This window comes from Juglans regia, chromosome 5, assembly GCF_001411555.2.
Source record: "Juglans regia cultivar Chandler chromosome 5, Walnut 2.0, whole genome shotgun sequence".
NCBI classification, from domain to species: Eukaryota; Viridiplantae; Streptophyta; class Magnoliopsida; order Fagales; family Juglandaceae; genus Juglans; species Juglans regia.
Genome location: NC_049905.1, coordinates 20,132,305 through 20,150,348, shown reverse-complemented (window position 1 = coordinate 20,150,348; position 18,044 = coordinate 20,132,305). Strand labels below are relative to the sequence as shown.

Below are 18,044 nucleotides of genomic sequence, written 5' to 3'. Positions count from 1 at the left end.
TCTTTTTACCATCATCCTCTTACTATTCCGTAATATGATATTAAATTATTAGAAACTATTTGTTATATTATACTTGTGAGCTAATCATTTATGTCAAGGAATGGTAACAAAAATGATGATAAAAAGGATAATATATAGAGTTTTTCAATCTTATTTGTTACTGCTACACTTTAAAGAGTCTTCCTACTTATTCATAGTATTTCACTGCGATTCGAGAACGGGAAATATTTGATCAAAAATATTATCTTATAAACTAACGTGACTTGAAAACTTTGAGCATTGGTGAAACAATGACAGAATGAGAGAAAATATGCTGCAAAGTCTACTGTAGTTCATTTAGCATTATCATTGCTAATTTAGACAATGGTGTGAACTATTCTGATGTACGTTTCAATAAATTCCCAAATAAAAAGAGAAATATGATGGTTTACTTTTCAATGCAGAAATGATGAAACCATATGCAGGCATTGCTGCAGAACAAAGTTCAAAGCCATGCAATTCGACTGAAACACTAGAAATTCATGTGCACAAGAAGTGCTCGGACAACAATTTTGATAAATACAAGACTTTATACAGATACAAACCAAACATTAGTTAAAGTTTCCATTAGATATAAAATGAGAAGAATTAAACAAATTCTGTATGTAGGTAATAAAAGAAGGCAGCCTATTTTTTAGGCTGGCTAAGTGAAAGACCATTTAGAACACTCTTAACAGTATTCAATTGCAGGCTAACAAAATTCTTTCACACAAAAAAGGAAAGAACAAGTACTAAAACCTGGGAGATCAGTATTTTCTTAAAATCTCATCTTTTACACCTCCAAGCCGATACTGAAAACAAGGCTCGGTCTTGCCAGCATATTACTACACAACCGTTTTCTTCCTTGACCTTATACCCATCACAACCAAAACCTTGCAACAATCTTGTTGCCTGCAACATACCGTAATAGCTTAAAGGCACATTCCCAAACCCAGCCAAATCAAACCTTTGAATCCACTTCTCAAGCTTTTCATGCCTTTCTTTCCTCTCAGATCCTTCACATGCTATAATGTTCTTAATTTCCTCCCCAAACAGCATCTTCTCTAACTTCAATCTCTCCAATGATGTTCTCGGCACAGCAGACTCCAAACAGTCAAACAATGCTGCATAGGAGTGAAGAGCTTCCAAAAGCCTCTCCATTAGAGTTGATCCATTGTGGTTAGAATCTTGTTCTGTTATTATCATGAGCTTTGGTGTGAAACCCCACAAGGCATTAAGAAAGTTATCCATCTTCGCTGAAGGATTTGAGGATATGGGTGATGAAGAAGCTGAATCAGGACTCTGGCTATGCCCGTTAACCAAATCTTTCTCGAGCAGCTCACCAAGTGTGCTTTGGTTAATCTGCAGGACTCTAGGTAAGTGAATTCCATTCAGATTCTTTGATGCTACTGGGGATTTCTTTCTCAAGAGTTCATCATCAAAGGCCAACAAGGAATGCAATTGGAGAACTGAGCAGATTGCTAGAGCCTCCCCGGTTTTCACACGGAGCTTTTCAAAATCCAGATTATCCAATTTACTAATCACGGCATTGAACTGAAATGGTATATCCAATTTTTCAGCTTCTTCGGTCAGTCTATATGCCATTTGATCCAGAACCTCTTTCTGTTGATGGACCCCGGTAATTCTCAAATGGGGTGGGCCTTCAGGTCGTGTGCTCAAAACTTGAATAAGAGCAACCCATTGGGCAGGTTCAGCAGCATTCAGGTCAATGATATGAACCACCTTTTCCCCTTCCATTGCTTCAATAATGGCCTGGTTTGTGAGCACAAAGGCCACCTTCAAGAAGGGAAACATCTCAAAAAACAGTTTCTGAACAAGAATTTCTTCCGACACCAAAGATATTCTAGTGGAATTGAGGGCTTTGTGAAGACCGGGCCAAGCTTTTAGGATTCTATCAGCAAGTGCTTCAGTGAAGTATGCAGCCATGCGCTGCATGGTATCACCATCAGGAGTAGCAAGTAGGGAGATCTGCTCAAGGGCAATATTTGCATTTTCAAGACTACCAGCAGCAACATGATTTGCACAAGTGAGCAATAAGTGGATCAAGTACAAACCCCGCTCTTCGGATTTAAGTTCTTTGAGCCACGGGTACGGTGATCCTAAGCTCGGTGGAGGTGACATCATGGAAAATAATTGGAGAGGTGATGAAGTAACAGACGAAGACCCTTCTTCTTGAAACATTGGTGCTTTATAACGATCACAACAACTGGGGGGAATCGGGGAACAAAGACAGACAATAATTGTCAACAGAAGGAGAACGACACTCACCTCAAAAAAGAATCTAAACTATGAGAAAGTCCAAGTCTTCTAACGACACAACAAATGCTCATGCAAGCGCCAAATTTGCATAAAATCGGATTTTGATAAAAATGTTTAGACGCCTTTCACCAATTCACAATAACAAAGCTAACGAATGCAGGATCAGAGTGCTTTGAGGGCTTGGTTGTAAGTCTAAGAGGTGAAGAATCTAACAAATAAACCAGATCACCATGCAAGGAAGAAAGAACAGGCAAAAAAGCAGAAGGCTAGGATTAAACAACAAACGGACCTAAATTGGAGAGAATGATCAGAAATGAAATATTCCCAAAACAAAAGCTCAAAAGGTTATTCAAGATTTCAACAATTTAGTTCAAAATGACAAAGAAAAGCACCTAAATAGTCACAAACTGAACAAAGAAGACAAACAGAACCAGCTTAACCATACCAGAACCAGAACTAGCCAACTAAAACACGAACAGCCAAATCCTTACTGGGTTTTGTAATTGATCAAGAACCCACATAGAGCCCCTTGAGAATTCCAAAGATCGCTTCTCTAATCTCTCTCTAAGAACACGGAGCTGATCTTATGGGTTTTTTTGGGTGGGGGGGTGTTGGGGTTTCCTCTGTTTGTGTCTCAGAAAAAATTCAACTTGGCTTAATTAAAGCTACTATCTTGTTTGGAAGGACTTGTTCATGGCTACGTTGTCGACAATGCGTGGAGGAGTCTTTTTGTCGTTACTGTTTTGTTGTCCTTCCCCTTCCCCCAAGTGGAATATGGAATTTGTGAGAAGGTGAGCCTTTTCCTTTGCGCTCACTCTCTCTCTCTAGAAATCCTCTTTCTTTTCACACACTCTGAAACTTCCACTTTTTTTTTCTTAATTTTTTTTTTTTTGGCATTACATTAGGTGAATAGGGAATCATGGCTGTCCTGGTGACTTCTTAATATTCCCAAAGGTTGCTCCGATCCAAACATTACAAAGACAAAACAAATTGCCCTCAGTTTTGTTTCCTAGTGGGGTTTGTGGGAATTACAAGAAAGCTCCCTACATACTTCCAAAACCCTCATTTTGTTTGCTTTCAAAGGCAATGACCATACAATTGGTCTTATCTTCTTCTGTTAAAAGGACAGAGGCTGCTGGCCAAGATGGTTAAGAAAATAAAAACAGCCACAACTATATTACTTCTTAGAGTCTTGGCTGTCAATTTTGAAAATCAATTTCCATCCCAATTTTCTCCATAATATCTTAAAGAAATTGATTATTTTGCCGACATCATTAAAGTTTTAAACATCAATATATCTATCTCAAATGATTTTATTTGCAAATTTGATTTTTTTTTTAAATATTAAACATATCGCTAACGTGAAAATCTATCACATCAATTTCGAATAAACCCGAGTTATTAAATGAGCTAAACTCGTATAAATTCGTATAATTTAAGAACAATAATAATATCTTAAAAATATTCAAAAAGATGGTTTAAGAGTACAATTACATACACTTCTCACCTTAACTTCTATTACGAAATTTCCATCAAATGCTTTCATACAACCAACTCTTTAGGTAACTGTCGTTACGTGTTTGGGCTCTGTTATGTCGTGGCAAGCATGTGGTACTTTGAGTGTGGCTTTCATTTTCTCGAGGGGGCAACTGTAAATGCATTATCTATGACATGTTCCAGAACGTCATTCATTGTCTTCAGACTTTGGGTCATCGTTTACAGTTGAATGCAACTGTGTATTATCTCTTCTTTCTTTGTTCAACTTCTGTTTCAATCCATTCAAAAATAGTTGGGATTCTTTTATATTTTCTCTCAAAAAAAAAAAAAAAGGTATTTTTTTAACATGTAGTTGGGAGCTCCTGCTAGTATATTTGAGATGCTTTTTTTATTATTTTTTTCACATGTATTTTTTTAGCACTATTAAATATTTTTTAAAAAAATAAAAAAATTTATAACATCATTAAAAAATATTTTCTTAATCACTAAATAAAAAAAAAATCCCATCAGAATGACTAGCATTTTCCAAAATCAAAACATCAGTTTTTTTATGCCATAATATAATACATTAGATGGAAATCTAAGAACATAATCTCTATGGTAAATTGTTGAAAAAAGAGTCTCAAAATTAAGATGGAAGTGATGAGTGTACAAAGCATTTATACCCATAATCCATAGATACATCATACATGGTGACATCACTGTCATAAATGTGACAACATTGAGTAGGTTAGTTTCCTCAAGTACTCCATGGATTCACGTGGCCACCAGCAGTAACGACGTGTTCGAGGCTTGACCCTATGATATTGAATTAAATGAAGTCACTTTTTTTTTTAAAAGAAAAACAAATATTGAATTATTGTTTGGAAGGAAAGAAAATAACGAAAGAAATTAGAAAAAAATATTAAGGAATTTGAGAGTCATAATCTAAACTTTTTTTTCCTGGAAAAAAAGAGCATTAACCAAAAGGGATTTGAGTACTGGAAAGAAAGTCTAAGACACCATTCATGTCGGGGACAAAAGTAGTGATATAGTGGTGTGCCATTCGTGAACTCATGGCTTTGATTGTGAAGTCCTAAATCCGCACTCTAAACTCAACCCATCTGTCTACTCTAGGGAGATTTGAGAGACAGAGAGAGTGAAATGCTGAACCATAAAAGAAGATAAAAGGAGCAGCAAGTTAAACACATGCAAAGTGGATTTCTTTTTGGGTTTCCTTTGAAGTGGAAGATGACATCCTAATGGAATCACAGGAGTTTTTTTTTTTTTTTTTTGCCTAAAAGTGGCAATGTGGCATTAACTTTGAAGAAGTGGGCCATCCAGAGATGGGACTTGCCCCAATTGTGTTGGCCATTGTTGCATTCAGACCCAAACTACATAAAGGGAGGAACCCATAAAAAAAAAAAATAGGGCCATGCACCAACTAGTTGCATTGCACCCACCAGCCCCATCATTCTAATGTACTCGCATATTCTCTATTGGTACAGACCTCTCTTCGGGATGGGAGGGGTCAGTTATCCCTGTCGGTATGGTTTTCGATACCAAGAACTTGATCCTCTGTCTCCTCGTTGAAGGTTCTTGCCAAGCAAACAAAGCTTGCAGGGAGTGTCTAGTGTGGAAATACTTCGATGCTTAAATTACTTTCTTTAGAATAAACTTTATATGAGTTTTTAGATGGTTAATGGTTCCAAGCATTTCACCTTATATTTTGTTTTAATTTAAGACGTTTGCATTCAAAACTTACCTCAACTCATCTCATTTTATTATTACAATTTTTTTAAATTTCTATACAAAATATAATAAATAATTCAATTTTTATTCTATTAGTCATTGTTTGAGATGCATAATTATATCTACGATAGTTGCATTAAATGCTCTGACTTAACCATTGGATCTATGTGCATATGGTGTCATATTTGTGTCTTGTCTTATTAAATATGATGTGTCGACGCCTCTAGTATTAAGGATTGGTTTAAATTGAAAGATGAGATAAAATAATTTTAGATTAGATAAAAGATAAAAATTAAAAATAATATTATTTGAATATTATTTTTTAATATTATTATTATTTTAGGATTTGAAAAAGTTGAATTGAGATTTGAAAAAGTTGAATTGTTTATTATATTTTGTATAAAAATTTGAAAAAGTTGTAATAGTGAAATGAGATAAGATAAAATACTTTATGAATCCAAATGGGGCCTAAAAGTTTTTCCGCCTCTTGTTGTATTATCAAAGGTAACTATATATGACATGATCCGTAAATTCAATACGAACACAAAACAAAATTAGTATATTTGGTTTGATATAAATGAGTTTAAATCAAAACGGATCAACCCATTAAGACATGATTAATAAGCGGGTCAATCCACTTAACCTGAAATCTATCCATAATAATCTGTTTAAATTTTGTTTTAAAATTATAATTTTATTATTATTGAGTTGTAATATTAGTATTTCTTAATATGCTTACGTTTTTATTGTTAGAATTGAGATTTTGGATATATGCTCATATTTGTTATTGTTGGTTTGCAATATTGGTTTTGTTTGTAATATTGATTTTATTATAGGTTAAAATCTAAAAAATATTAATATCTTTTGTTAGTAGGTAATCTTATTGTTTTTTTTTTTTTTTTTGGATATTATGCCTACTAATAAATATACATTTTATTTTTTTGGTGAGATTATGTTAATCAGGTTAAATGGGTTAAGCGGGTTAGTTCAAACCACTTACATAAAACGAGTTGAATGAGTCATGTTGTGTTGACCCATTTCTAAGTAATTATTAAAAAAGTGAAAATGGATCGTGTCGTGTCATCCGTTATTTAAAAGGTCGTGTTAAGATTTGAAAGTATAACCCGTTTAGCTTAACGGGTCGTGTTTAGTTTGAACCATATAGTCGAATATCCATTATTTAATAGGATACAAACACGCACATAAACACGAATTGTCACCCTTCTTCAATAGATACACCAAAAAAAAGTTAAATGTGTTATGCTACTTCTCACCACTATGATCATAGTGAATTCACAAGTCTGAAGGGATTGATGTTTCTTATATATTATCATTATATCTAAGGCAAGATGACACACTTACCTCATCAAGTTTTTAGATGTCAGCGAGTCTTAAGTTCTCATGGGCCTTTACAACCCATTTTCCCAACAATGAGCTACTATGTTAAAATAAACTAGTGTGGCGGGCATGTGCAATGCACTTGCTTAATTTCCCTTAGTTGATAGAAAGAAAATTTCACTAGGTGAGCTTGAAGGGATTAAAAAAGTGAGACGTGAGTTTAAGGTTCCGTCGGTGAGCCACAAGTAGCTGACGATAGGGCTAATCTGAAGTAAACCCACTCCCCAATCTCGAAAGTTTGTTCCTTTTGTTTCAGATCTGTGTATTTTTTCATCCGCTCTTGTGCCTTTTGTAGATTGTGTCACAGTAGCTAGAGTATTTGGTGCCTAGACTGAAGGCCCTCCTCCACTACTTCAACCTTGGTAGTCCCAGGAACCTAAGGTAGTAGACGTGGGTGTGCATAGCCACAGAGGGCTTCAAAGGGGGTCATACTGGTAGATGAGTGTTGTGAGGTGTTATATGACCACTCAGCTAAGGGCACCCACTTAGTCCACCCCTTAGGTTGGTCTCCCACAAAACTCCTTAGGTAATTTTTCAAACATTTATTGACATTCTCGGTGTGACCATCAATTTAGGGTTAATATGACGTGTTGAAGGCTAATTGTATACCCTGAGATCTGAATAGCTCTTGCCAAAAGAGACTGATGAAGTTATTCCCTCTATTTGAGATGATAGAATGGGGCATTCTATGTAGTTTGAGGATGTTTTTCATGAATAGTTGAGCCATTGTTTTAGCCAAAAAAAGAGTGGGTTAAGGGGGGTGAATGAGTAAATTTACTACGTCTGTCCACTACAACCCAAAGACTGTTGTACCCTTAAGAAAATGGCAAACCTTCCAAAAAATCCATGGTGATATGAGACCATGGTTGGAGGGAATGGGGAAGGGTTGCAATTGGCCATTGGGTTTGGACTAGTTTGCCTTGACACCCTAAAAAATCTCAATGAACCTTTTTGTATCTGCCTTTAGCCCTGGCCAGAAGAACTCCATTTTGATTCGATGCAGGGTCTTATCATACCTGAAATGCCCACCTAAGAGATTGCTATGAAGTAATTATAGGAGCTTTAGCCTTGAGCATTTCTGGGGTAAAGTTCATTTCTCATGTTGAGAGATCAATACCCCACTGTATAAGGGTCTTTAGCGTAGCATGCCTTAAATTCTTCCCACCATTATGTAGTTCGAATAGACAAGTCTGAGATCCTAGCTTCCATTTCTTGCTTAGCACCATCATCCCTTTTAGATAGAGAATCCGCAACTTTATTTTTCTATTCCCTTTTAAACTTAACCACTAGGTCTTAACCAAATAACTTAGAGATCTACTTTTGCTACATAGAAGTTCCTACCTTTTATTCCAGCAGGTATTTGAGGTTTTGATAGTCAATCATAATTGTAAAGGATTGCCTAAGTAGATAAGGTCTTCATTTCTATATAGTAGCTACTAGAGCATAAAGCTCCTTTTTATAGGTCGACCAAGCCAAAACTCATCCTTCAAGAGCTCGACTGAAGTAGGCAATAGGTTTATTCCTCAGTATTAACACAACCTCTATCGCCCCCCCAAGGCATCACATTTTATGATAAAGGGAATTGAAACTTTTGGTAAAGCTAAAAATGGAATGACTGCAATCTTCAATTTAAAAAATGCTTCATTTGCCTCAAGGGTCCAAAAGAGCTGGTTATTATTTAAAAAACTAGTAATGGCCATGATATGCCCCCAAAACCCTAAACCTTTTGTAATACCCTGTTAAGCCAAAAAGTCCCCTAAGAGATTTTAGGGAAGTGGGAAATGGCCATTCCTCTATAGCCTTAAGTTTCCCAATGTCAACTATCACTCCCTCTATTAAGATCTAGTGGCCCAAATAAGCCACATTTGAGCTTGCAAACTTACACTTAAAGACTTTGGCCAGCAAATTATGCTGCCTTAGGACCTCCAAAGTTAACCTTAACTACTCAACATGGTCTTCAGCTAACTTTCTATACACCAAAATATCATTAAAAAAAAAAAGAAAAAGAATGAATATTGGTAAATAAGGCTTAAAAATCTCATTCATTAAGCTTTGGAAGGTCGATGGGGCATTAGTTAACCTAAAGGACATAATTAAAACCTCATAGTGGCCCAGATTTGGTAATACCCTGAACGCAAATCCAGCTTTGAAAACAACTCAGCCTACTTAATTCATCGAATAATTCCTCCACAACAGTTATGGAGTATTTATCCTTCACAGAAACCTTGTTTAATACTCGATAGTCCACACACATTCTCTAAAACCCAACAGTTGTTTTTACCAATAGCACATGAGATGAGTATAAGCTTTGGCTAGGTTGAAACACCCCTGTACTTAGCAGCTCCTTCGCAATTTTTTCTATTTCATCTTTTTGGAAGTAGGGATATTTGTAGGGTCTTATTGTCATAGGTGGGATATTAAGAAAGAGGTTAATTGCATGGTCATCGGTTCTTGGGTGTGGGGAGCCATTGTGTGTTTCCTTCCTCCAGTAACTGTAACAACAATCCCATCTTTTCTAATTTATTGTGCTTGTTGAGGCCCCATTCTTCAATATGGGTAAAAGGGTTGACTCCCTTGAGTTTGACTTCTCTGCCAGTGTGATGGAATTCCATTGAGAGATCTACAAAGTTCCACATAATGGGTCCCAATTCTCTTAACCACTAAACCTCTAACACCATATCACACCCAACAAAGACCAACACATGTACATCCATGATGACTATGATGCCCTGCACTTTAAATGTCATCCTAACACATTTGCCTTCAATAACAATTTGTTTCCCATTTGCAACCCTAACCCTTACCCTTACCCTCTTAACACTATTGATTGGTAAGTTTGCCTTCCTAACAAGTAACGAATCTAAGAAATTATGGGTACTCTCATAATCAATGAGGACTATCACTTCTTAAGTTCCCACCCTACCTCGAACTCTCATGGTTTTGGGCCCTTGAGGGCCAATTGAGGCATGTAGGGAGATCTTGGGCCAGTTGTGTTTTTGTCTCAATTCCACACTTTCCTCAACTGTAGGACCCTCATCCATCTCAGGTTCCTTGAAAATTCCTCTTTAACATAATCAATTAAGAAATTTAGGATTGAAAAACTTATGATCTGGATTCCACTTGGAATCACAATAATAGCTCAACCACTTTTCTCTCATTTCCTTCATCCTACATCTGATGTTACTTAATTTTTTGAGTAGGTAGCAAGGCTATGGGAATTCCCTTTGGGATTGTTATAAAAGTTGTTGAGGGATGTTTCAGCAATCCTTACTCATGGTGATATGTTAACCCCTTTCAGTTTCTCCTAGTAACCCCAATGTGTTCCTCCTAATTTTTATCTAAGAAATCAATGGGTTGTCTAGGATCAGATGCATTTACTGATAAAGGATTTGACATTGAAAAAAATTGAATGATAGAATGAATTATCCTTTAATAGGACATGTTGGAGAGATCCAAACTCACAGCATAAAAATGTTTTGAAATGTTGTGAGGATATAATGAATCATTCAAGACATATTGACAAGTTAGGTAAAAAACAAGTATCACAAGAGATGGAGAATAATTGGTTGCGGCTCAAAACTTTGATTGATAGTATTTGATGGCATATATTCCAAGCTTGTGCTTTTAGAGGTCATAATGAAAGCTTGGACTCCAAAAATTAAGGTAACTTCATTGAATTAAGAAAACTTCTAGCAAGTGAAAATAATTAAGTTGATGGAGTTGTCATGGAAAATGTTTCACAGAATGTCAAATATACATCACCCAAAATTCAAAAGGAAATTTTAAATATATATGCAAATAAAGTGCGCAATGTGATTAGTAAAAAAATCGAGGATGCCAAATTTTGTATTCTCATTGACAACACTCTAGATGGGTCCAAAAGAGAACAAATGATTATTATTTTTAGATTTGTTGATAAAGATATTTTTATTAAAGAGCGATTTTTTCATACTGTGCATGTCAAATATACTATGGCGCTAACTCTAAAAAATGAGATATGTATTGTTCTTTCTCGTTACAACCTCCAAATTGATAATACTTGATATCAGGAATATGATGGAAGAAGTAGTGTGTGTGGTGAATAGAATGGATTACAAGCTTTATTTCTTAAATATTGTCCCTACACATATTATGTGCATTATTAGGCTCAAACTACAATTAGCTTTAGTTGCAGCCTCTAGAGAAGCCAAACATATTCATCAATTCTTTGCCATGACATGCATTATCAATATTGTTGTTGGTTCTTCTAAACGTAATGATGAATTACAATATGATCAAACTGCTACAATTGAAAGTTTGATCGCTTCCAATGAAATTGAGACTAGAAAATGGGCAAATCAAATTGGTACGCCACAATAAGCTGGAGATACCAGATGAGGATCTCATTTTCAATCTGTTTGTAGCCAGATAAGGATGTTGTTTGGTGCTACTTACTCAATTATCAATACTCTATCAAATGAGAGATCAAATTATTCTCAACACGGTGATGCTTAAGCGACTTACATGATATTAACATTATTTGAATTTATTCTGATATTAAATATAATGAAGAAAATCATGAGAATCACTAATGCACTTTGTCAATCTTTGCAATAAAATTTCTAAGACATTGTGAATGCCATAAGCTTAGTTTTAACTATAAAAATACTCATTCAAAAGCTAAGAGATGTGGGTAGGAGTATTTGCTTGTCGATGTTAAACATTTTGTGAACAACACCAAATTGACATTCTTAATATGAATGGTCATTATACTAGAGCTCGAGGTAAATATCATTATTAAGTTGACAAGTCATTGACAACAATGGAGTATCATTTTAGGATTGATATATTTATTGCTACAATAGACTTCGAGTTGCTAGAAATGAACAATGAATCTAATTACCATACAATGGAACTTCTCATTATTAATGTTGTTTTAAACCCTAAAAGTTCATACAAATCATTTAAAATTGATGATATATGCAAATTGGTTGAGAAGTTTTATCCACAAGATGAGCAGGAAAAATCCATTTTGAAAATTCAGTTGCAGTATTATGAGCTTGATGTATTGACACATCTAGACTTTCAATATATATCTACATTATCTAAGTTATGCAAATAACTATCAATTTCAAAAAATTCAAAGACTTATTATTTGATTGACAGGTTATTCTTCCAACATTAGCTCTTCTTGTTTCTACTGCCACTATTGAGCGAGCAATTTCTACCATGAAACTTATATAAACTAGATTGCATACTTGAATGGAAGATGAGTTTCTTGCAGATCATTTAGTAGTTTATATTGATAAATAAAATGTCAAGAATGTCAATGGTTTTGAACTAAGAGTAAGTTGTTTTCTTGAAAGAGGCCAACCCCTCCTATAGTTGATTCATGCGAGTTCTTTCAACCTTTCAAGATGCTTCTTGGATAGAAATATCTGATACCAAGAATTGTTACACCCTTGAGATGAAGGTATTTCAGTAGTTGTTGGGTGAGTACTTCCAGAAGAATGTAGAAAAAAAAAGGAAGAGATAACAGGATTTTGTATTAATTTGCTCAAAAGATAACATTCATATAAATCGGTCCCCACATATAATGGAAGGAACACAGCTACCAGCATTTACAATCAAAAACCAATGAGAAACTCAAATGTCAATAGCAGAAAGTGTAAAAAAATATAAAAATGTAACATAGACTAATACTAGGCCCACAATGGATTAAAATATAAGTAAGCTAACTAACATACCACAGGCCTAGGGGTGTAAATCAGTCCATCGTTTTTTAGAACCGGACCCATCATCGTTAGTGGACCGGACCGTTAGCTATCGGTCTGTTTGGTTCAGCCCAATTATTTTATTATTTTGTTTCATTTTTTTTGCAAATAAATTTATAAAAAAGTTATTTAAATTATTAAAATTAAAATGAAATGAATTATTAATGTGGATTATGTAACTAACTCATTAAAAAAAAATATTTCACTATAATTATATTTATGATGTTGATAGTTACTACTTACTAACTTATATTAGTATGCACAATTATTAATAATGTCCTACATTTTATGTATGGTTAATGAATATTAAATAATTTCATTGTATATAGATTATTCATGTTTGTTTGCAACTTAGGTATTTAAAAACTGATTACCTAATTATTTTAATTAAGTGTAAGTAATATAGTATCTATGAATGTATCTACATATAATGACATAAATTTTCATATGATTTATAATATATTATTAATTGATAGCATATATTATTTAACATTTTATAAAGTCAATGATAATAGATTAGATAAAAATTACACAATTAACTTATACAATTATTCTATAAAAAAATATATTTATCTATATAAAATTTTAAAAAATAAATATAGTTCGGTCGGTTTCAGTACAGTCCGATCCAAAAATCACAAACCCCGGGATCAGACCGAAACCCATTCAGTCCCCCAAATTTAGACAAAGCCAATTTTCAGTCTGGTCCAGTCAATTTTTCTAGTCCAGACCGTAAATTTTTCACCCTACTCAAGCCACCAACAGACAACTCGACATATGGCATAATGAGATTTCGAGCTAATGGTTGCAAGCCCAACTGTTGGTCCATCATTCACTTCTTCCTCTACTTCACCACAAATGTGTGACATGAACGTCCCTCACCCAAGTGTCAAGAGTATCTGTTCATTCAACACACTGAACGACACAATAAAATAGAGGGCATAATGGGGTTTTGGGCATTTCAAGGCAGTGATACACCCGATAGAGTAACAAAAAAGGCGCCCTTCCTTGGATTGACCTAGACATGTAGGCTGGGTTGGGGCTATGAACTTGCTAGTCAATTTGTTGAAGACGTGATTAGAAAAACCTGTTAGACCAATCAACTCAATCTAGCTGAACACGAAATCGACGCCTACAGAGCTTGTCATGATCTTGGTTAGAAATAAGTTTTAAAAAGCGCATGGAAAGAATTGCAAGATTTTTTGCTAAAGTGTTGGTGTAGAGGGTCTTTAAAAGAAGAAAATAGTGAGAGAAAAGCTTCAAGGCCTACCCCAAATAGTTTACAGATGTTTGAATCCCACCAGGTGCATCCTTTTGGTATTTATTTTTAAAGAAAGTTTTGTCACATCCTTGCAATAAATCATTAAAACTCATTCTTAACATAGGGGTGATTCGACCCCCCACCCAAAAAAAAAAAAAAACTGCTAGGGTCAATTGTACATAAGGCCAATACCATTGATGACTGAACTGTTCAACAACTATATCTCATAAAATCAACCCAAATTATTATAACCATAAGCATAAGCTTATAAGCTCTATAGTCTTACTCTTTCCAAAATAGTTTATAACTTCTAAACTAAATCCAAGAATATTATTAATAATAAATATAATATATAATTCTTTTAAAATGTTTCCAACAAAAAGTCATGTAAGAATTGAAGGACAAAAGCGAAGCATGAGGAGCTGAGCAAAAGATAGAAATCCATGCCTTACGACCTGATCTGGATGGAATGACTGGAGGGTCCTCCAGTTAAACGCTCAAATCCAAAGATAATGAGTGAAGAAACAAAAAAGGTAAGACAACATGTGTCTCAAACTGCTTATAAGGGCCAATTGGTAAAGGAAGCTGAATGGCCAAAAGGAAATTGAGAATGCAACAACAAAAGCACATTTGAAGGACATTTTTGCTAGACACCAATTACCGAAAATCCAATCAAGTAAGATGCAATCAGACCATATGTTAGATGACATCTAACAACGTAGGTATACATGAACCCACTCATATAAACAAGAAAAAGTCTAATGGAAGCTGGTTTAATTTTTTACACCACACATCGGTTGAATTTGTCCACGCCAAGGTTCGGTTTCAAACAAAATAACCCATCACCTCTTGCCCCTTGCTACGAAGACTCAGAAGCAAAGAACAGAACCCCCCACCCAAAAAATAAAAAAAAACTTACCCCTCCTCTTATTACAAAGCAGCCCCGCTACCCTAAAATCCCACTATGCAAAGTTTTCCTTGTTGAAGCTCCCTCCCTCTACGAACAGAACAAGGGAAAAAAATATGCTTCTCCACCAAACTCTTTCTCTCTCCCCCTCTTTGGATCCTTACAGTTCACATGTTTTTTTCAAGCTCTGGATTCAGTGAGAGTGTTGTGGATAACGAAGGGTGTTGTGCTATGGAGAAGAAATATAGCTTTTTACAGACTCTGCTGGCGGGTGGTGGAGTTGGGAGTGATGGTAGTTGGATTTTGTGGTCATGGTGGTAGGTGAGGATCAAATGGAGATCTTTGCTGGAATCAACAATGAAATTTAAGAAGAGGTCATGTGTTTTGCGGGAAGATTGTGCTTGAAGGGTATCGCGTTTAGTTTGAAAAAAAATTACACGTTGGCATCCAACGTGGAGGGTGTGTAGTTTAAGGGCTTTCTTGTAGTAGAACTCAATGAATAATTCACAGAAATAGTACATGCATAGTATTCACATGAGAGAGAGTGCAAAGAGCCCCTTGTAACCTCTTCTAAATTTTCATGTAAATAGGTGATTACAAGGTCGACACCTTTTAGAGGGTACAGTAGAAAGAGTTTTCTACAAAGTGATGTGGCTTGATTAAGTACGTTAGATTATAAAGTTTCTTTTATCATAAAATATACCTAACGAATCACATGAAATAACGTTACTTTATGGATTTATTTTTGTGTAATCTCTTTGTGTTTATAGCTTAATATAAAGAACATACACTTGAGTCTATAGCATAAAATATTAGAAAGCACAAAAAGGTGTTGATGGTAATTACATAAAATGAGAAAGTAATGGCAATGTTAAGGCTCAAAATTTCCTCGAGAATATATAATTATACACATCATCCTGACTTTGGTATTCAAATTTTAATATTGCATGTTAATAATTTTGTAGACAAAAGCAAATGATATTATTGAATTTATTACTTAAAAAAATTATTTTATGTTATAAATATATACATGAACTTGGTGGATGACCATTTAGATTCCATATTTTAGAATTCTACCACATTCATGTACCAACTTTTGGAATTCTTAAATTCATCAATGTCTTTCATTAATTCATGTATCATTCCTTTACAATTATTATCCTCTTATGCTTATAAAAGAGTGTCTTGAAGATCATTTGTATAACACAAGAAATTCAAAGTAAATGATATTAAGCTCCTAAAAAGCTACTCTTATATTGCAATCTTATTATTCTTTTACTACTTTTCTTAAGTTTTACAACACGCATTTAACACGAGACTTTTGTCAACTGTTGTATTCTTTTTATCTAACAAAATATTTGAGTAACATTTCTCAACTACTATAAGTTTCTCTTATATAAATTTGATATATGTTTATTGCAATATAAATCATTTTTTAAAATCTTGATATGATTTAGGTGATATTATATGGAGTATGATATTATCATATCAATGCCATGAATATTCTTGTCTTCTCTATGTGAGCTCGATTTTAAATATTTCTTTCTCATACTTAATATGTTGATGAATCAATCTTAGAAATACCATTAAGAAAGGAAATGGAGTATGCCTGAAGGATCGTTCTAAAGCAATAATTTTATAAAATACTGAGTACCTCACAATAAAGATTCATTGATTCTATGAAATAGTTTAATGGAGTGATATGTGTATCAAAAGACCGTAATCCTTTCAAAAGCTCATTATGATTGGATAAACCTGAAGTTGCATAATTGAAATTGTGTTGAGAAGAGAAATCACTAGGATATGTTTGAGATGAAATATATAATATATTTATGCCTCGAATGTGTTCCTGCAATAGTAATATCAAGTGTGAAAGTTTACTAAGTATTCTAAACTAATATATTATTTACTAGTGGTTGAACGAAACAACAAGTTGTTAATAAAAAATTATTTGTCTTGTCCAACCGGTTCTCTACATTCCCTTAAGCGAATGGAATCTCATTTCATTATAATAAAGGAAAATCGTGATTGCGACTTTGGAAGTGGTAAGAAAAGTTATCGGAATCAAGGGGAACTTACTCAAATTTTCTCAAAGAAAAAAACTTCATAATGTCAGAATCACATCATGACAAAACAAGATGAAAATAAAACTTGCAGAGTCTTTAAAGAAATATGAAAATAAATGTCATAGGTGTGGTATGAAAAAACATTGGTTACATACTTGTCGTACGTCCAAATATTTGGTGGATCTATATCAAGCATCTCTGAAGGAAAAAGAAAAATTGGTCTAAATGAATTTTTCCAACCTCAAGGATCTAGAAGATCATCTAACTTATGTTAATAATCCAAATATGATAGTCCTAACTTATCTCGATATTTCTGGTTTGTGTATAGATCTAAACAGAAATAATTATATTTTGATTAGTGATGCATATGACCATAACAATTAACTTTTTTCTGTTCTGGAAGGGATTAAACGTTGTAAAGAATTAAATTTTTCTATTCTAGATATTGAAGTGGATTCACAGGTTGTTCTGTCGTGGCTGCAGAAAAATAGGTGCGGAATCTGGTATTTGGAGGACTACTGGGAGGAGATTCAGGAGCTGATTAAATATATGGATTACAAATTATCTCACATATTTAGGGAAGGGAATGCTGTTGCGGATTGGCTTGCTCGGTGGGGGGCAAGAGTGGGTGATGCAGAATGGAGAAATACGTTGGATTCACCTGCTATGCTGCGAGGTTTAATAAGGATGGATAAATGGGGCATTGCATCCATTCGGTGCAAATCGCATGAGGTTAGGTGTTAAATCCATAAGGGGATGCTGTGAGAATTGAATACCTCTTATTGTGTAGTGTCAAAATTGGGAAGGGGGTAGTGCAGATCTATCCAACTCATATCCAAATGAGTTGTGCCGAGACTTTGCTGTTGGGTGATATTTATTTTTGTGTTATTCATTAGGCCTGTTTAGAAGGTTTTTTCTTGGCTGTTTGGTTAATTGTTTTGTAATTGTAGGTTGGTCTTGTGAGATTTTTCGTAATTGTAACCACGGTTTTCATCCGTCACAAGTGATGGATCATTAATAAATTCGGGCAGGGGTCACTATTGGACATGTGATTTCCTTCTCTTTAATAAAAAAAAATAACAATTAACTTTTTTTTATTATAATTATATTATGTTTGAGTCGTTATCTTTTAA

General features: G+C 34.4%; 1 protein-coding gene across 2 annotated transcripts; it reads right to left on the bottom strand.

Moving 5' to 3' along the window:
• Positions 1 to 575: 575 nt before the first annotated feature.
• On the bottom strand, positions 576 to 3,138 carry LOC108999242 (scarecrow-like protein 3). 2 transcript variants are annotated; one of them, XM_018976098.2, is made up of 2 exons: positions 2,744 to 3,138; positions 576 to 2,245 (listed from the first exon to the last, which is right to left on the bottom strand). In XM_018976098.2, exon 2 carries the CDS (start codon positions 2,218 to 2,220, stop codon positions 805 to 807), a length of 1,416 nt encoding a protein of 471 aa, XP_018831643.2. In that variant the 5' UTR covers positions 2,221 to 2,245; positions 2,744 to 3,138; the 3' UTR covers positions 576 to 804. The 2 variants fall into 2 exon arrangements, with proteins under 2 accessions (XP_018831643.2, XP_018831644.2); XM_018976099.2 differs by having other exon boundaries at positions 2,790 to 3,138.
• Between the last annotated feature and the right edge of the window lie 14,906 nt (positions 3,139 to 18,044).

Excerpts from the sequence above, each read along its gene's own strand:
- LOC108999242 (XM_018976098.2), bottom strand. The coding sequence starts at position 2,220 with ATGTTTCAAGAAGAAGGGTCTTCGTCTGTTACTTCATCACCTCTCCAA.